Consider the following 21,581-nt stretch of genomic DNA (forward strand, 5'->3'; position numbering starts at 1 on the left):
TCGAGGATACAAGACAGAGATCTGGTAGAAGGCTGTGACTACTAACGCTTAAAGGGGTTGTCCCACGGCAGCAAGCGGGGTTATACACTTCTGTATGGCCATATTAATGCACTTTGGCTCATATTTAATGCACGATGTATATTACATACAGAAGTTATTCACTTACCTGCTCCGTTGCTGGCGTCCCCGTCTCTATGGCTCCGTCTAATTTCGGGGTCTTCTTGCTTTTTTAGACGCGCTTGCGCAGAAGGGTCTTCTCTCTTCTGGACGGTCCGGGCACGAGCGGCGTTCTGGCTCCGCCCCCTTCTATGCGTCATCGCGTAGCTCCGCCCCGTCACATGCCGATTCCAGCCAATCAGGAGGCTGGAATAGGCAATGGAACGCACAGAGCCCATGGTGCACCATGGGAGAAAACCGCAGTGCATCCCTGGGAAAGGACCGGTGGCCATCTTGGGAGAAGAATTTTATAAGTTCATCTTTCATCACATCGGTGAGTAGCAAGCGGTTCAAAACCCGCTTTAAAATGCTATTTTATGCCAGGGGGGTTACAGGGGGAATGGGCTAATGTAAAATTTTGATGTTTGCCGCGAGACAACCCCTTTAAGGAACCAGCTGCTAATAAAGCCCACATCCCAGCATTCTCAGACACCTTCACAACTACTATTTACATAAAGTTACGCATTGTAATACCGCAGCTCGCAAACCGTAATAGTCCTAAAGTCAGAGCAAGTTGGAGGATATGGGCACTCCATAAAACAGGGTGACAGTGATTTCAGTATAAAGTCAGGATACATTTCAAGTAACAGTTTATTTCTAAACCGTGTGAGCACTTTCAGGACAAATTCACACCATGTTCATTGTCAGCATTTGCAACAATCCCACCGAGCACATTAGCAAAAGTTCAATCAACTAGACTTTTATTATTTTTTTATGTTTTCTTTATTGAAATTATTTGCTACAGAGATATGGGAAATAATAACGAAGTGAAAAGATGGAAGTTTGGGGGACTTCTCGTGAAGTGATATAGATACTGGGGCATGATCCAACCAAGTAATGGTTCTGATCTTGACCATATAACCTCTCCTTAACCCTCTGTTCTTTGTTATTGATTCCTGTTAGAGGCCAAATTCTTGAATAGGAAGAAAGAGGCAAAAATAAAAAAAAGTATAGTCTTCCTCAGAGCCATGAAGACAGCACCAAACATCACACAATTGCTCTTTCTGCAAAAGCAGAAGTATAGGGGAAGGCAGTCTAGATCCAGAAGTGAAGTTCAGGAACGGATCTAAAACGGAATTGACATCACCCCCAATTATTGAGGTGCCCTTTCAAATCTTGCGCTAGATTTTTCTCACGTTTTGAAAGAATCTGCTGTCTCTTATGCGGGAGATATACATTCACTGAAGTGAAAGGGGCATTATTAATCACAAACAAGAATTACGAAATGACGTATAAATCCTTCTGAGAAAATGATACTAAATTACTGTTTGCAATGGATACTCCCTCTTTTTTTCTATCGGGATTTGAAGCAAAAAAAAAAAAACAATAATGATGGTGAGAGAAATTAGGGGGTTTATCTTTCATAAAAAGCGTTTCTTGAGCAAAAAAGATACGTCAGCATGTAGCTTGGGGGCTTCACGCCATAACGAACTGCGTTTAAATGGACTGTTCAAGCCCCCAACATTTACCGAGGAAATAGTGAAAGGAGTGGTGTGCAAACAAAAAACAGCTGTGCTACCCCTCTACTGTACTGCCAACCAGACCTCGGGATAGTTAATACCTCTTATGCATGTTAACCACTTGCTAACCTGTATGTTTAAAATCCTGAATAAACACATTTTGATAGAAAAAACAGCTGTGCTGTCTTCATGGCAGACAGAGATCGGCCGACACGTAGCATAAAGAAGACAAAATAACAACGAAAACAACAGATAAATAACTAAACTGAAAAGCAATATAATAGTGCTCACCTAGTACCCAAGGCACTAAAAAAGGTGAAGAATAATTTGGGGATATCAACATATTAAAATATCATGAATAGCTCCACAATCTAAATAATAAGTAAGAAAGACTTGAAAAGTGCAAACAAAAATAACATTATTATTAAAATACTAGCACCTAACTATAGCAACCATTCTTGTGTAATCCGAGGTAGGGGCCTACTTGTTATAGGTGCCGAGTCATATGAATGTAAGGCTGGAGGTTCCATTGCAGATCCGGGTGAAAACACTGGAAGAAAAAGCACTTCATGCAGCGCTTTTCCTTTCGCCCAAAAGCTGGGCAGCTGGGCGGAAAGCGAGCAGACCCCATTATAGTCAATAAGGGCCACCCTAAGCTGTTCGGTTCCGTCCAAAGACAGAACCATTCGGCCTTGCGGATTACCCTTCCCAGCTCCCCAAATAGAGCAGGAAAGCGAAATGCCTGCTGTAGATGTGGAACCAACCGTATGGGAATGCGCGGTCACTAACAGCTGATTGCCAGCAGTCAGGTTCAGCCAGGGATTCTAGCTGCTGGATTTTGTGGCAATCAGCTATTTGACAGACTATGGCCTGCCTAACAGAGGGTGCTGTCCATTTGGGACAGCTCGTTTAATAATGGCTATGACCCTAGTTAATAAGGTCAGGTTACAGTAAAGTAAAATTCCATTCTGCTTCTTCCCAAGAAGAGAAAAATGTGCAGATTTTATATCATTATGAAAAACAAAAGAAATAAGATGGGAACCTAGAATTCTGTGCGAGTTTAAAGCTAACTGGACAGAATTCTCCACTCAATAAAAGAACAATGTGACAAATAGTTCAATATGTGACAGTAATGTAAAACTCATGTACATATGCTCAGCATACTTTCTTATATTTGGCAAGAGCAAAAACATACTTTCCACAATGGAAACAATCAGGGAAAGACACAACGTGGTGCCAAGAACTGCAGTAACCTTATTAGTCCACAGAAATGATGGGTAACAATGGTACTTGGGAATATTTAGCTATGCAATGTGTCAGCCAAAGAAAAGAATGGATTATTTTAAGAATATCCTTAATAATATCCTTCATTTTCATCTTTGAAGTGTAGAACAGTCTTTAAGGAGTCAATTAAGAGAATTTCTATTGCCACTGTTAAAAGATACCTCCAGCTAAAAGAAGGAATTCCTCCAGCCCTGGTTAGTTTGTCCTTGAATTACCTAAGCAAATATTCTACATATGGTGCGGGGCTAGACATGATTCAGCAACCGTTCAGTCTCTAGCGACTGTAACTACATTATGTGTTTATTGTAAAATACTATGCATTTAATATTTTGGTCCCCGTTATCATTCCCTAAAGATGGATGCACACTGGCGGAATTTCCGCGACGTGATTTCCCATAGAATTTCCGCCCATACACGCTGCCATAGGATTGATTTGGTTTATGCAATCGAATGCAGACAGCTGTGATTTGACTGCATAAAAACTCGCATGTAAACAAATCGCAGCACGTCCAAATTCTGTGCGGCCTCGCAGAGGCCGCACAGAAACATCATCACTGACGCGCCGGCTCTGCAATGCTGGCACCTCGCAGAGCAGAAAGAAGACGCTGGAGGAGGTAAGCCGCGAGTCGCATCCCGCTGCGAGAATTCTCTCAGTAGAATCCGACCCAGCCGTCTGCATTTTCCACCTAAAGGGGTTTTCAAGGCAGAATGCTATTGATGACCTATCCTTAGGAAAGGCCATCAATAGTTGATCGTTTAGGGTAAGTAGCTCGGGACCCCAATCGTTCAGCTAAGTGGGTGCATGCCGTCAGCGCCGAAAATACACAGAGGTTGAAATCAAAGTGAGCTGTGCTTGCAGTTACAAGCGCCAGCCACTACACAGAGGTCAGCGCAGGAACTTCCACTGTTTTAGCTCTGACCTCTGTGTATTACAGCGCTGACAGCATGCAGTATGTTGAGTGTTTTTTGTCAGACATTTCACCCTTTGCAGAATCTGTATGAAGCAAAATTCTGCTGCATGTGATACAATTGATATATGACTAGATATAGTCGGAACCATGACTCTACATGGGAGGTTTTATGCAGACTTCGGCCACTCAGATTTTACAAGTAAAATGTGAATGAAAAACACATCAACAAACATGTAAATACAATACAGGGCAGCTGAATCTTTAACTTTTTTTTTTTTTTTTTACTTATTGACTTTCATATGATCACCGGCATTCGGTAAACTCTAGCGATCATGTGACCAGGGATGGGGTCCCGCAGCCTGGGATGACAGCTCCAGGTTGTCAGCTACTTGCGGTAACCGACAGCATGGAGCTGTCACGTCCACAGCCTGCAGGGTTTTAATCCCAGGAGGAAGCATGTTTTTACATTTATGGGGATTATGACCCAGCAAGCTAGGACATAAAAACACTATGGGGTGGTCACTAAGGGGTTAAAAGTAAGGTGGAGTTCTATGAATTGATCTTTGCATTTTGTGTGCAAGGTATGATAATCAAGCTTGCAAGTCATCAGCACATCAGATCAAATGGCTTCCAGCAAATATAAAGCGATTATTTAGACAGACATTAAGAAATCGGAGCAAAACACTTGGTGACAGCTGCCACTCAAAACCTGAAAATGTACGTCAAATCCCAGATACGCTGTCAGTGTTCCAGAAGGAGAAACTCAAAGAGACGAACACAGATGATATTTATTACCCTTATAATGAACGGAAAATGTTATCTAACAAATGAAAAGAAACAAAACCAAAGAGCAAGAAGAGCCGCTCTACAGGACCGGGGAGCCAAGAGTTCGAGGGGGTTTAGGTTAGCTAAAAACTGCCTCGTGTAGAGTGGAAAAGGCAAGGGGTCCTGGAGGCCAGTACCATTCCAGGTGGAAATGTAGCACTGAATAGATGGCATACCAGGCTCAATTTCAAAAAAGCATATTGATTTTTCAATTACAATAACTCGTAAAATGAATATGCTTCCTGATGTTAAAAATTGACGTCTCCTCGTAATTAATTCTGCCTGGTCATTTGGTTTGGAAGAAATTACATATTTTTCTCTGTGTGAAAAACGTCAACTTGGCAGCTTGACAAAACGATGCTTTCTGAACATCTAAACCTTCAACATGTCCTCCTCCACCTGTTTTTATAATTACGCTGCATTCGCTTGTAATCTGATCAAGATCATTAGTATGCAGGGAAGCGTAAAAAAGATCTAAACCCCCTAAGCTGTATTTGACCGTGGGACTGCACCTTATTTAGAGGTAAGCCTAGAGGGATGGGTGTAGTCTGGAAATTTCTACCTTGGATGCCAAATCCTTTGCCTTGCCATGATTAATATTCATCAGAAGGTTTAATTAGATAAGGTCTATTCCTATTACCAGAAGAGCTATATAGCAAAACCCAAAAATATTCATCTCAGTAAATGTAGACATTTTTCTCAACACAGTATGGCCTTACTCTGTAAAACTAAAGATGAAAACCGGCATTAGGGCTCTATTTCTTCCATATCCCTAAAGCAGAATATGGCAAATTCCTAATCTCAGTCTATATGTGGACAGTGGCAATGGAAACTGCTATTTCGCTTTACTGATTCTGGGTTCCACAATGTCCAATAACCCAAAGCTGCATTCACTGTTCTACTGGTTTTTATTGGAATTGGTTAAGAACTTCATTCTTAAAGGGGTTGTCTTGCGGCAGCAAGTGGGGTCATACACTTCTATATGGCCATATTAATGCACTTTGTAATATACATGGTGCATTAATTATGAGCCATACAGAAGTTATTCACTTACCTGCTCCGTTGCCAACGTCCCCGACGCCATGGATCCGTCGAAATTCGCTGTCTTCTGGCGTTTTTAGACGCGCTTGCGCAGTCCGGTCTTCTGCCTGGTGAATGGGGCCGCTCGTGCCGGAGAGCTGGTCCCGCGTCGTCATCGTAGCTCCGCCCCGTCACGTGTGCCGATTCCAGCCAATCAGGAGGCTGGAATCGGCAATGGACCGCACAGAGCCCACGGTGCACCATGGGAGAAGACCCGCGGTGCATCGTGGGTGAAGATCCCGGCGGCCATCTTGGAGAAGGAAGAAAGAAGTCGTCGAAGAGCGGGGATTCAGGTAAGTAATATATATATATATATATATTTTTTTTTTTTTAACCCATCCCTTGGGTTTGTCTCGCGCCGAACAGGGGGGCCTATTGAAAAAAAAAAAAAAAAGCGTTTCGGCGCGAGACAACCCCTTTAAGGGGTTAACTGAGGTGTAATAATGAAATGCAACTTGCCGCACTGCATCCTGGGTAAGTTTGTCTCCGTACCTGACATTACTCTTCATAATGCCATTGACCATACTTCTCACAATGATAATGGTCTGGCAATGGGCCAAAAGAAAATATTGGTATATTTCAGTTCTAAAAGGGTCCTTTCAAATGCATTAATTATATCCTGATGACAAGTGTCACTCAAAGAGACAGACATTTGATTGCCCCTCACACAGGCCGATCCCAGCAATATGGAAATAATCCCCCACCCCCGCCAATTCCCCGCTGATTCATCCCTGCTGGCAGCACATCCCATGATCGTTCATGATCATCTGTCGCTGTAAAAGCCCCTGAAGCCTGAATAATTGTGAATGCAGCTATAGATACCAATGGGTTACAATAGGAGTTCTAATTCATGATCTGTAGGATATAAGCAACAGTATAGTAACATTATTAAACTTTTAATTGAAAGAGATAAAATAGCAGTTGTGAATCCAAGAATATGTCAAGCAAACGATTACACAGTAAGCATAAAACCAACCTACCTCCAACCCTAGTTATTTTAGTGGATGTAACTTTGCTGTTCTGATGTCAAACTAGCATATTGTGATATATAGAAAACTATATCCTCACCCATATCCACTGTGACCATTGTGGACTGATTCTCTTGCACAGAGACAGAGGTCTGGTCTTGGTCCATGCTGCGAGAGTCATCATTGGCTTCAAGCTGGCTGTGACTGTGTTCAGACCGCAGCTCAGAATACTCATCTTCTTCCCTGCCAAAGAGAGAGTGCACAGTGTGAGCAACAGTTCTACGAATAGGTTTAAAGTGGCGAGTCTCCTTCAAGTTCAACCACTGATTGCCAAGGATAAACAAACTTTTTTCCCCTAAGTAAACCGATTCACAAACTTTAAATAATAGTGTTATAGATATTCTGCGTGTTCTGTAAAGCAATACAAGGAACTTATCACGTTCATCTTCCCTGAGCAGCAGTTAATATTTACAGCATTCAGAGATATGCTTTAGAGCAGCCTCATGGGCCATAGACACAATCACCTATTTACTGACTTCTATAGGACTCTGATATACAGATATAGCTATATCGATAGACAGACACTGAGATGACTACTGAAAAGTTCTCACTATACAACAGGAAACCTTAGACTATAAAGGCCTTATGCCCACGGCTGTGACGGACTCTGCCAGCGGAATATCGCAGCGGAGTCCATCATGGCGCCCGCCAAAGACCCCATACTCACTTCTCCGGATCCGCCTCTCGAGTCCCACCTAGCGAGCCGGCGCATTTACGCAGTACAGCGCATGATGCGCTAGCAATAGGCGATGACGTGGTCGGCGGTGATGCGTAATCACGCGATACTTCTGCTGTGCTCACAATGGAAGTATCGTGAGAAAGGCGGCTTCCATTGACTACAATGGGAGCCAGACGAGCGTTTTTCCACGGCAATTAGAACATGCTGCTGTTTCTTTCACAATGTGGAATTCCGCAGCGTGAACATTGAGCTATTAGGTTCAGTCGAACCTAAGAACTGCAGGATAACGCGTCAGAAACCATGGGCATTACACCCAAGGCTTAATGTACAGTGTGAAAACTGTATAAACTTTGGGATTCTTTTTTAAATTTCTAGATCGTGATATTGAAATTTTTTAAAAATTGAATGAAAGGAATTACATAAAAAAGGTTTAACATTGAAACTTTATTTATATAAGAAGTCATTTTCTGATGACACCTTCCATTTAAATGGGCACTAACTTTTCAAACAACTTGTGCTTTATATGATAGCCAGTGTGAATTAGAAAAACTACTATGTGCTTATTTACTAAAGTGATGTCTCTCCTTCCCCATAATTTGCAGTCCACTGTCTATTAGTTCTTCATTGACAATGGAATGCTAGGACATTAGAGCTGGGAATGAGTCATTCTGCTCATTAAACTGTATGTAGACAGCAGAGAACAGAGGGAAGGATACACAGAAAGCTGCAAGTAGAGCTAATGGCAAGATCTTCTGCTGTTTTTTACACATGTACCTGCTAAATCACTCTGTACACTCTTATATGATGAGGTTTAGCCTGTGTGTGTAATAGGTATTTAGAAAGCAAGAGCTTTGCAGTTTTCTGTGTACAGTCTATAGAACATAGTGCACATTGCACAGCAGCAGCTCCTCCTACCAGTCCTGAAAGGATAGATAATCAGATCTACACCCTGCACAGGGGAAAATGGAGGACGTAAGTCATATAACAGCCAGAAAGAGGGGTACTCATGTACACACATGGCAACTTTATTATCTGAAAACTCAGGTATACTTTAAAAATGGCTGTACATGGCTAACTAAAATGTTAGAAAAAAAATTCTAGGACAATATCTAGACATGTCTTAGACGATCGTGCCCATTGGAGAGACATTCTGTTCTTACGCCAAGGTAAAGCAGATAAACTAGAATGCACAAAACCTGGTCAGCACTGGTAGTGCTTAGCATGTCCTATGCTGCGGGATCTGGAGGCGATCACGTGCTCCGAATCCCAGAGTGAAAATACACCCAAATCTCCTTCATTCAACGACATGGTCACAGACATTTCTGCAACAAATCTGCTTCTGTTACTTCCAAGTTATGGAAACAGCATAGCTCACTGTGCTTTGCAGTTTGTGCCACTTCTTTTGACTTCTATGGGAGTTACAGAAACACCATAGCAAAGCCTGCTTGGTTATTTCTGTACACCCAAACACTCCTGGTCACCACATACAGCTGGGCATGAGGTGGTGGGGACCTGATCTTGTGATAGGTAGGGGGTCCCAGAGGTGGGATTCTCATCTATCAGACTTTTACGGAGTATCCTGAATATCCCGTGGATTCCCAGATGGGAATACCAATTTGACATGTGCCAACTGGGTCATAAATAATTTTTAGCAATCAGAAAAATCTCACGTAATTTGTTGGGAGTCAATAACAAAAACATTTTTCTATATTTTTTTCTATAAAACCAATACAACAGAACTAAAGACAAAAGTGTAAAAAAGTGTTTGAATGGTAAAAGGTATAATTCCATATAGTGAAAATTAGGTTCATTTTTCTCCATGTGTGATTTTTCACAGTAAAAAGCAGGAGTGTGTCCATTAGAGAGAGAATATATGGCTTTAACATGGTATGGTACCTTTATACGCGGCAATTACCACCCAAATAATGGCATGAAACAACGATTTTCGCTGTTCGCCCTACAGTCTGCACACTCAGTGAGAAATTACTCAGTTGCTTTAGTTCAGCTCACTAAATCGGAGCGACTAGTGAGCGACTTCTCACAGACAGGAGTGATTTAATCTTGGAACAACTGCCTGTTCCATTTGGATGGAGGCGTCTGGAAAAAAAGATATCCAGCGCGCTTCACCTTCATTCATTGAATTACTCCTCTTGTGTGAAAGCACAGGAGGGATTGTTGTTGGGAAGATTGTAGGGCGCATATGCCCTGCCAGCTGTCCCATGTAAACCCACAATTAAAATTCTTTGAGTATTATTTCACGTGTAAATAGGAATCATACACTGGACACGTGTCATAAGTATATTTTCACAGTTTGAGTGGTGCCATTTATCCAATAAATCAGTGACATTACATGCACAGGCAGGAAGCTCAGGAGATAACACTGTCATTCTTACAACGCCCTAAGAGTAGTATAAAGAAATCTTATCAACAGATAGTGTTTTATGGCTGGTTTACACAGGACGAATGTCAGGCAAACGATAACCGACACTTGTCCCTATGTGTCCTCGCTCCCGTGCTCCTGCATGGGAGTAACTGCTGGCTCGCTCACAGAGCGTCCAGCAGGGTGGTGGCAGCAGGAGATTTCTCTCCTCTTGCTCCCCCACTGTTCTCCATTGACATAACACAGCAGCCGATCAGTACTGAACGGCCACAAGTTACATTAAACGAGGTGTCATCAGTTTATGCAGCATAAATGATGGACGATGGGCTGATCACTGATCACTCAGTGTAAATAGCAGCCATTCAGTACTGAATGGACACTATGTTATGTCAATAGAGAGGGGCAGGGGAGCGAGAGGAGAGAAATCTCCTCCAGCCTCCCCGCTGAGAGCTAACGACACTAGCTTCCGTGCAGGTGCACGGTAGCTAGTATGTGCGGGGAAGTGTGTCGGGCATCGTTTGCCCAACACTCGTCCCGTCTAAACCAGCCTTTAGTCAACACTTAACCAAAACAATCATTTGTTGGCTGAAATTTACCAACAAACGATCATGTTAACATACTGTTATCATCTGGAAAGACGTTGGCCTTGCTTTAGTCTAATAGTTGCTAGCACTTTGTTGTACATGGCACAGTCGGCCATCGTAGCGAAAGATTATTCGTCCAGTGAAAGATTGTTTGTCCTTCATCCGGCAACATTGAACATTTATGAGTAGTCTAGACAACTGTAACAGCAAAGATCTAGTAAAGGAAAAGAATTATTGGGTTGTCCGCTGGGCCTGCTACAGTGCTGGAAGCACTTAGCACTGACAGCATTGCAGTAGCTCAGTTTGGTACTGTAGGCACAGCTGATATTGAATTTAATGGGAGTTGTATTTGCAGTACCAAACCAGGCTGCTGCAAAACAGACAGCACTATCTGTACTGATAGCGGGTCTGACAGTCAACTGAACAGCAGGGATCTTTAGTAGTGGACCCCGGCCAATCAACTATTGATGACCTATCCTGAGGATAGGTCATCAATAGTGAAGGCTCCAGACTACTCCTTTAAGTAAAATAAACTACAGTTGCGGCTAGTAAAAAGTTTTGAAGAGCTCCAGAATTATAAAATAGAAATAACCAAGTGTCCATGTTAAAAACTATTGTTTTATACAATAGCCTCAAGACTCATCCTGGTCGAAAGATCATTTAGAAGTTAGCAGAAAACACATGTACTTTTACTCTTTGATCTTCTAATGGATATCATTCTTTATCCTCAGGCAAAGACAAATCCTCCTTCTGTTATGCCTGTTTAAAGCTTCTTTCATAGACATGCCACGGCAATCACCCTGCTGATACAAATAACATTTCCCCTCACTTCCCCATCATACCAATCCTGCTGCACAACCTCACACCTTCTGGGCCAGCTGCAGCCGAACCTCTATGAGAAGAGTGGTATCAACTCGGTGGTTAAATCTCATTAGAGCTGACATGCTATGGATCTTGGTAGTTTCAGTACACCCACCATTATGTAAGTATAGGAAGTCAAGCAGTCAATTACACACTTATGGTTCATAATGGGAGTGGTTCATCTATATTATGCATTGGCACAGACGCAGTAACATATTTAATTTTCCGCATTTCCTTTCCCAGATCATCAGCCATTAGTAAGCGGGGAGTTGTCCATGTCACACATCACAATCATGGGTGCCCCAGGTGTCTGTATATATTAGTACACAATTGGTGCCTGTCAGCCTCTGTTTATATTATGGATAAGATTTCACACTCCCTCTTATTTTCCTCTTCGAGTTCCGTAATAACTAGAAATTAGGAATGATAAAACAACAATTCAAATAAACTCTAACGATCAGAGAAGAAACACCAGAGGAAACACCCTTAATATCCTCTTCATGGTTAGATGCCTTTCTTGTACAATCCCCACACTACAAACAATGGCGCTCTGTGGAGCAGAGTAATGATATACATTAAACGGTTAGTAATACTGGGAACACTAAGAAAATAGGACATGCCCTGTAACTGCCTATAAACAACTTCTGCTTAAAAGAAAAGTTTGAAGCCATTCAGTATTACCTTCAGAAATAACATACGAACTAGAGGATGTGATCATTCTCCCTACTAATGGACCACAAGTGTCAGAACTTTCATAGGATATATAGAGTTACAAAAGCGGTCAGACCGCCAGCAATCATACACCTCTTCCCTAAATAGTGCAGCAGTCTGCTCTGTTCGAGCTGGAAAAGTTTGGTGGCCCATCTGATGAATCTGCGAATACTAGTGTGAGCAGAACATTTTGCTAGGCTTGGAGATTATTACTCAAATATACAGGGTAGTGTCAAAAAGACTGATCCAGTGCTGCATCTGAATACTGGTGTCCTATATTGAAACAATAGCGTTCTTGAATAGGAAGGCATGAATGCGCTACATGATGGTATGGCCAACAGGCCCCTGGAACATGGATTTCAATTTTGTGTTGTAGCCCCTGTAAGAGATAGAGAGTCAAACCCAATGCAATGTTGAAGAGTAATATGTAAGAAACAGAATTCCGCTTTCGGAGTCTCTCTTAGTCCTGTGGGATCGCTGCTATGACTGAAGTAAGGAAAGAGTACTCGACGTGGCTTCCTTCTACTACGATAGGGGCAGATCATTCAGGAAGTCATCTACCATCGCCTGCAGAAGATTCAGCTATCAATACACGTTAAGAGGAATAAAGACGTCCAAAAGCGGCTCTGGGAAGATAATTTGCATATTCCCGATGCATTCTGGAAAGAGTCACTGTGAGTGGGATGATCACTAGGTTTAGCTGGGTCAAAATGAAATTCCATGGTCCAGGGGCCTTCAGGGGTCCATGCACCATACCATCATGTAGAGCATCCATGCTGCCTTACTCAGGTATGCTACAGTTATTTTAATACAGAACACCAGCATAAAGATATGCCACTTAATCAGTCTTTTTGACTACATCCTGTATAGCACATAAAGAAAAAGTGACAGAGGGATATTTGTAAGTAGTACATTAAAATTATTAACAAATAAATGGGACAGGTGTAAATGAAGATAAATGAAATATGAACAATCCAAAATCCAGGACTGTTTGCCACTAAACACATTTAACAGTGGAGCAATAATTCATCACAGAACAAGAAAGAACAGGTACATTACAAATACCTAATTGTTGACCCTTGGAGGCGGTCAATCTTCTTGTTTAACTCTGCAATAATGCTGTGGAGCTCAGTGATCCTCTCCTCATATCGTAAGGTTGTCCTCTCTTGTACATCCTCATGTTCTCTCATCAGATGAGACTGTTCACACTAGGAAAAATAAGCGCACAGTTAACACCGTCAAATACATTATCTGCATCTTATAGAATAGATTTATAGGGTCTGAACAAGGAAGGATGTATAGTATTTTTGTTTCCAAAACCTAAAATATTTCCCCCCCCCCCTTTTTTTTTCTTAATTTTTAAAAACTTATTATTACCATCTTAAATTTAGACAGCTTAAAACCAGACCAGGCAGTCAGATGATACGCCAAATTTATCACAGTAGCTCACACTGTGTGAGAGAGTTGGCGCATGCTCCTAGACACAGTCACTTTTGGCTCGCTTTAGACCAGTATTTTGCACCAACATTTTAGGACTCCTCTGAGCCATATTTCTTTTCTAGAAACTTTTCAAAACTATGTAGTGAGACACACAAAGGGGCACATTTATTAACCCTTTTTATGCCATGCTTTTTATTCCTGGTGTGTAAGAGCTGCACATATTGGCGCACAGAATTTGTGCATTAAATGTCATACTCTTGTCATATGTAAACGCTGGGCACTTCTGTTTTTTTTTTTTTTTTTTTAAAAAGCAAGTGGGATTTAACATTTGGGGGCCTGTCAGATTTACTGTAATTTGTTCAAGAAACTGGTATAAATTATAGCTGAAATCTACACCAGTGTGCTGAAGTAAATTTCAGATTTGGTGCATGGATGGTCTAAGGATGCACGAAATGTATTAAGAAGCTCAAGCCTCTTATCATACCTCACACCAGCACAATGTATAAAAAAACAGGCAACGTAAATCTGCCCCAAAGTAATGGCGCATTAACCTCAGCTAATCTGCACCCTCTGGCTAAATATTTCTTACACTGACTAGGACTCTATGATCCCATGTGGCTAGTGATATTTCAGCAGTATTTAAATAATTGCCGGTTGTTTAATAGCCACGCTTTATTAATGCTGCCTAATGTAACAAAGCACTGTGTCTGTTCTAAGAGCTATGCAGCAATTAATAATTAATTAGTTCTCACCAGCACTAATTGTTTCAATGGATAAACTAATATTGTCATTAGGATTTTCAGCTTTGTCTATTCATTTGTTAAAATATGTTAAAAGACATAAAAATGCATAAAAAGTAACATAGCAATTTACTCTTGAAGTAACAGTGAAGCGGGTCACACATTTTCCACCACTTAATTGCCATTTCCATAACATTAGGACTGTTCCTATAATTAAGGCTTCATTCATATTGCATTCGGAACCCAGTTTGGAAAGAGGGTGTTCTGTCTCAGGGCTAAATGGCTGAAGAAAATGGCTAAAAAACAGCATTCTCCCAGAACCTGGATGACTCCGTAGGCAGCTGTTAATAAAGTGGAAGCCTAAACTGCCTAAAAGCTTGGTTTTCCGTTTTAGGATTCAAATCGGATTCCTACGTTTTGGCTGGACAGATCAACGTAGTTGACTACACTATTCTGTCCAGCCAAATTAGAACTGAAACATGCTAACACGAAGACCGAGGCTTGCACCTTTGGTCTCCGTCTTACTAGCAGCAGGCTATGGAGCTCTCTAGGTCCCATCCAAATGCAAATGATACCCAACACCTGTCCCCCGCACATACTCCCTCTCGTGCTGTTGCAAGGGAGCTAGTATCGCTGGCTCGCAGTGGGGAGGCTGCATGAGATTTCTCTCCTCGCTCTCCCCTGCCCTTCTCCATTGACTTAACATAGCGGCTGTTCAGTACTGAACAGATGCTATTTACACTGAACATTCCGTACTTAACAGCCGCCATGTTAAGGCTGGGTTCACACGGGGTGGATTTGCCACGGAAATTCCGTCCGGAATTTAGCCGCGGCAAATCCGCCAGCAGCCACTAATCCCAGGATTAGCCAGCCATATGGACGAGATTTCTGAGAAATCTCGTCCACACGGGACGGCAAATCCTCCGCGGCAAAGCCGGCATTGCGGCGCCGATTAGCCGGCCGCAGCATGCGGATTCTTTTTCTTCCTCTGCTGCGGCCGCGCTCTCCTCTATGGGAGCGCTGGCTGCAGAGGAAGAGCGAGCTAAGTGCCGCGGGTTTTGAAGCTGCGCGTCTCCCGGCGGAAATCTTGCGTTTTTTTTGCTGCGGCCAAACCGCGAGATTTCCGCCGGGAATCCGGCGTGTGAGAACCCAGGCTAAGTCAATGGAAAGGTGCGGGGAGAGCAAGGAGAAAAATCTCCTGCAGCTGCCCCGCCCCCCTGCTGGCCGCTCTGTGAGTGAGCCAGCGATACTAGCTCCCGTGCAATAGCACAGGAGCGAGTGTATGCGGGGACAAGTGTCGGGCATGATTTGCATGGCATTCGTCCCGTCTAAATGGGCCTTAAACAAGTAGTCATTGTGTTTTGAAAAGGCAAAAAAAAAATCACCCCTCCCCCCAAGTTGTTCAGCTTTCAAACACTGAACAAATGACATTTAAACTAAGCAAAAAGCAAACAAGCTACCAACCATTTTTATGTAGGTGAAAACTCAGCGATAAACGATAAATGTACGAACAGTGCACGATTGCTTCGTATTTGCACGTAGTGATTATTGCACAAATTCACTTGTTTGAAGGAATTTTGAGCTATAATCGTTGTGTGTAAATTACATTGCATATGTGCAGCGTTTATAAACAATGTCACTAAGCAACAAAGCGTGAAATTGAAAAAAAGTCAAACTGCACATGATGGCGTGCGTAATATACGTGGTCATGCACAGTGCAAAATCGCTGCCCTATACAACGCCGGCTCACACAGCGGTAAAGTGTTTTACACCTAGGTTTGTGTGAGCCGGCCCTTACTCGCGCAGAGATGCTCAATTATTTTTGGAAATAAAGCAGTGTCTAGATTAGTCAAAGGACCTCTAAATAGGTATAAAAGAAACCCTTTACACCCATCCATACAAAAGTATGCTAAATATTGAGCAAATGTTATGCCACAGCATACTAAGGAACCCTGAAGGAGCCACAAACCTCAACATCTCTAGCTAACATACCAGTACCTAAACTGACGGAAGCCAAAAAGGCTATCCTAAATGCACCCATTTAAAGAATTATATGCATCCATAGCTTAACTTAAAGCCAAAGACCCCGACGACGGATATACTGAGAAATTTTATTATAGTCTAAAACATGGGGGCATAGCCCGGCCATGGAGGAGTGAGGATGTGTGGTGGTCTTGCTCCTGTCCTCCACCTAGGAATATTGCAACCATCCCACCACTCCAGGACATTTTATTTACAATATATGCTACCAGACGAAAGGCAAGGGCACAGAAAGATTTCTGGGACCCCTCCTTTACCCACGCAGTCTCCATATGACAATTTATCATGCCTCACCCTACTGAAAAGATGTGCCCTGCATACTCTCCTCGATGCTTTAAAAAATCTGCCATCTAACCTACACCTGGGGCTTCCAATTTCGCCTTCAGGTATTGTGCGCGTTGGCTCTACTTACATCCTATGTTCTCTGACGACTTGCCTGGATTCCTCTCTGCTCTGGAGTTACCAGAGATCTTCCTCCCAGAGTGGCCGATCTCCCTGGGAGCTTGTGAAGGCATCCTCTACCCAGTCCTTGAATGGACTAACCCTGCAGAAAATGAGATACTCCCAATAACCTAAGCCATCCTCTAGCGTAGTGGTCACTTTGCGACCCTCCCGACTTTGCATCCACACCTGTGCTATAGTAAAAGGACCCCCTAGTTCAATCATTTACCCTGCGGCTCTGTCGTTGTGTGTGTGCGCGCCTTGCACCTCTTCAGTAACCCCTGTTTTAGTTTGGAGGTACTTATAGTGTCTGTTGGAAGGCCAACTTATTCTTAAGTCACTCCTCACTTTGTTTAGCGTTTCGTTCCCCATGCTGTTACACAAGCTTAGTTCTTATGGGTAGGGAGGGTGCTCAGAGATTACAGTAGGGGACCCTGGCCATTTGTAGACTTCATGGAAGGGTTTACCGTGGTGGGAAACTACTTTAATTTTCCTCTTAATCCAGCTATACATTGCTGCAGCCGGCTCTCTCCCTCCTGTACTTAAAGTTAATCACCCAGGCTCATAGAGGACTACAGTTGGAGACTGTTTGGTGGCTGTTGCACCCAAAAAATAAAGGTTACTCATATTTTTCCCCAGCATACAGCCACGTCGACTTCTTTCTTCTGTGTCACTATGCTTTAAGCTGAAGCCCTACGGCCATCATTGGGAGTGCAGTTTGGCCAGATCATGCCTCAGTTTTCCTCTCTTTAGAGATATTCCTTACGCCCCACCTTGGTCGTGGACCTGGTGTCTCAATGACAATTTGATACCCTGAGATGGTAACCCTACTATGTGTCATATGCTCTAGTAAACCGGCGTAGTTGAGTTAGTACAACTGATAGGTCTGCAGAAATACCGTATGCCGCCTGAGATACTGGATGGAAGAGGTTTACCATTTAAAAGCAAACCGACTGGATAAACGCTCTATCTACTTCTCTAGCAGGGCAAGACACATTAAGAAACTCGGCCTTTGTAAGGTTAACATTAAAATTACTCAGGTGACCAAATCGTAAAACCTCTTGAAGAATTGCTGGAAAGGACATTTGAGGCTGGGATACATACATAAGAAGATCATCAGTGTATAGAGAAGTTTCATGGTATTGCAGACAGAGTTGCAGACCATGTACACTGGGATTATTTTGAAGAGCCACTGCTAAATGATCCATAACAATAGCATACAGCAAGGGGGGAAACAGACACCCCTACTGGGTACCATTCCGAATAGAGAGGGACCCAGATAAGAGGCCATTACTACAAACCTGAGTCGTCTGATCCCTACAAAGAGCTGAAATTTTACCAAAAAATGTAGGGCCCAGGCCAATTTGCTTAAAGAAGGGGTAAAGGAAGCCCCAGTGCACATGGTCAAAGGCCTTTTCGGCATCCACCGCAAGTAGACAGAAGGGGGTCTCCAATGATTTAGCTCCATTCAATAGGAGGAATGTTAGTATTATCCCTCGCTTCCTGATCCTGGACAAATCCTACCTGATCACTGTGGATAAGGGATGGCAAAATAGAGTTCAGCTTATTTGCCAAGACCTTCAAAAAGGTCTTAACATCCACATTGATTAGCGACATGAGGTGATAACTCACATACAAGGAAGGATCTTTTCCTGTCTTCATGATAACCATAATATGGGCCATTAGGGATTGCTAGGGGAGAGGAAAGGAGAGGATGAGGACACCGGATTAAAAATCTTAGCAAGAAAAGAAGAAAGAACCTCTTGAAAATCTAAAAGAACGAAGGTATGAACCCAGCTGGTCCAGAGCATTTGCCCGCAGGGGATGCTTTGATAGCTTCACTTATTTCTACCTCAAAACTATCACCCTAAAAACATGTTCCTATGATATCCAGAAATAGTGGAGATAATAGTTTCGTGCACGGAGGAAGAGATTCTGGCTCTTTAAGTGTCGGCGTACATATCGTGCTTGCCTTTCATATTATAAAGATCATGCAGATCAGAAGTCCAGGGAAGTCACTGCTATTGAAATAGGGTTGTGCATTCTCTCCAGTTTTGTCATTACAGCTTCTATCCTTACTGGATTACTTGATTGGCACTATTCCAGACAGTCTAAGCAATGCGTGGGTTTACAGCAAGTTTTGACACTATCACACTCACACAATGACTTTGCTATCCACCCCACACCCCCACCATGGGGCACCATTTCAATTAACAAGGCTGCCCTTTAGTAATTTGGCCATCCCAAACATCAGTTTCATGCTTGGATGTTTGGGATGGCCAAATTACTAAGGGCAGCCTTGTTAATCGAAATGGTGCCCTAGCATCGCTATTTAATAACAGAAGTATCTCTCGACTGTCTCTCAAAGGTTTACTATATTTTGATTTCTGGTGTCATTCTGGGGAACCTATTTCTTCATCAAGTCTTGGAAACGAGAAATGCCCATTTCTATTTCTGCTGCCGATTGGGATAACACTTTTGTTCTCTCACACAAGATGCCACTTCCATGGACAGGACAAGAGAAAAATTAAAATCTGCTAACTAGGTGGTATAGGTGTCCGGACCGCATTCATCACATTTTTGCAATGGTTTTCTCTGTTGGCAAAAGAGACAATGCTCCACATTTGGTTGGACTGCCCACATCTCAGACCTTTCTGGAATACTGTCTTTGGGATGTACAAGAGAATGACATCCTGGCCAGTAGTGGCGACTCCCCAGCTGTTCCTGCCTTATATAATCCAAGGGCCCTTGTCCTCTGTTAAAAAGATATCCTCAGACAATTTTTAGTAGCCGCTTGTGCTGTAATCCCCCCCGCCACTGGCGGAGTACCCAGTCACCTTTCGTCACGGAATTTGATGGAACCATTTTATGCGAATGGAGGAGTTAATAAGTGAGGACTCTTCGGACCCCTTCAAGAACTTCTGTACGTCTCTTGAACTGCAGCTTTCTGGTTGATTACTTAACATATACTCCCCTCTGCCCCGCTGTGTCCCACACCGGTGTCTAGTCCTCTGGGTCTGTGTTTGTTTATAGGCTGCCGGCCAACCTGGTTTACGGGATGTCACAGGCACTGTAGCCAATAACAGAGCAGCACATGTGACGTCCCGTAAGCAGGCTGGGTTCTCACAGGGCGCATTCTCGGCAGAAATCTCGCGGTTTGGCTGCAGCGAAAAACCGCAAGATTTCCGCCGGGAGAACCGCTGCTGCAAAACCCGGGGCGCCTTTGAAGCGGCCCGGCTGCTCGCTCTTCTGCTGCGGCCGGCGCTCCCACGGCAAATGCGCACCGTGTGAACCAAGCCTAAACGTGACGTCACAGGTGAGACCCAAAGCAGCACCGTGGGAGCGGGAAGAGGCGAGTATATGCTTATCGGTTATGTTAGAACATGGGGAGCTGGATTTACAGTATTCCTACGACTCCTTAAAGGGCAGCATGATAGAGGGGGAAGCACAAGAGCAATGGCACTATGGCTTTGTGGGGAACAAAAGGGGTTACTTAGGCCTCTCTCACACAGGGCGTTTGCAGCTGCGTTTTCAGCACAGCTGAAAACGCTGCCCATTCATTTCAATGGGAGACTCAGCTGAAAATGCCCAAAGATAGAACATGCAGCGCTTTCAAAACGCAGCGTTTTCCGCCTTGTGTGAGCAGCCCCATTAAAATGAATGGGAGCCTTGTACAGCGTTTATAACAGGGCTAAAAACAAAGCACTAAACGCTGTACAAAAACGCCTGTGTGAGGGAGGCCTTACTGTGTAGTGCACTACTAGCGACTAGGGCATAACTAATGTCTGCTGTACAATGTTTGGCACTATTATTTTCAGGGGCACTATTTGACGCGATTGTTTTTAGAGGTACGGTGTGGCACAATCTTTGGAGGTGTAAATATAATGACAACTGTTTCTGATATACAATTTCAAAAGTGAAGCATTTGAGTGCCCTGTGCAACACAACACTTACAGCAATAGATGCAGATTGGGCAACAATAGCCAGAGAATTGGAAGTATCAGCAAGACCAGAAGTTTAAGTGGGGAAAACATAAGAGAAGGCACTGAAAAGTGAGATGACTGTATCTGAATAGCAAACTCAGCAAGTCATGGCTGGAAGAAGCCTTCATAGCAGACAGAGCCATATGGGAAGGATGGGAAGCGTGAACAGCTACAGCCAAAAAGACCATCACCTGTTAATCAATGGAGTTATCTCCAATACATTATGTAGTGCCTGTGGAGTACCAATATCTACACTATATGGTCACTGCAAGGTGGAAATACTGTCCTTTGTTCAGTGAGTTGTATTCAGTAACAGTCTAGTAATATCATTCAGATGCTATGTAGTGCAGTGCTATAGTAGTAGAACTGGTAATATTGCTCTTGGTATAGTGCTTTGTTCGGTGACAGACTAGTGATAATTGTGTAGTATTAGGTCATTCACACCTGCATAGGGGATTCTGGTGCAGATCCAACAGAAAATCCTGGGAGACATACCGCAGCATGCAGAGCTATTTTGTGTAGTTAAATAATGGTCAGAATGCTGGTCAGCCCACATTATAGTAAATGGGGTCCATTCAGCGACGCTTGCTCTGCCATGTGCCAGATTTGCTGGTTCCAGCATTTTCATTATTGGGGCAGAGACTAGCGGAAATATGCAGGAGCCCCAAGGCGCAGGTATGAATGGGGCCTTATATGGGGCTATTCATTGGTAACACTGGTCTTTATCCAGTGCACTTTGTTCAGTTACAGTATGCAGGTAATATTTTATCAGGTATGGTGGTAATATTTGCTCCTGATCTAGTTGCAACAATATTATATGATAACTAGGTATTAATATTAATCTTTTTTTTGGGTTGGGGCCTAGGCTTTCGGTGCTTGGGCCCCTGATCTTTAAAGATCCTGGCAATGCCCCTGCAC

The 21,581-nt window shown here is 43.1% G+C and overlaps 1 protein-coding gene across 3 annotated transcripts in view; it reads right to left on the minus strand.

Annotated features, from left to right (window-relative positions):
• Positions 1-21,581, minus strand: part of MCC (MCC regulator of WNT signaling pathway) — a 283,211-nt gene that overhangs the window by 81,998 nt on the left and 179,632 nt on the right. For all 3 annotated transcript variants that reach the window (XM_066603069.1, XM_066603071.1, XM_066603070.1), the window contains 2 exons: positions 13,085-13,227; positions 6,845-6,987 (listed from right to left, as the gene is read on the minus strand). In XM_066603069.1, coding sequence (XP_066459166.1) covers positions 6,845-6,987; positions 13,085-13,227 — 286 coding nt within the window. The remainder of the gene's footprint in view (positions 1-6,844; positions 6,988-13,084; positions 13,228-21,581) is intronic.

The sequence above is a fragment of the Eleutherodactylus coqui genome, chromosome 5 (assembly GCF_035609145.1).
Source record: "Eleutherodactylus coqui strain aEleCoq1 chromosome 5, aEleCoq1.hap1, whole genome shotgun sequence".
NCBI classification, from domain to species: domain Eukaryota; kingdom Metazoa; phylum Chordata; class Amphibia; order Anura; family Eleutherodactylidae; genus Eleutherodactylus; species Eleutherodactylus coqui.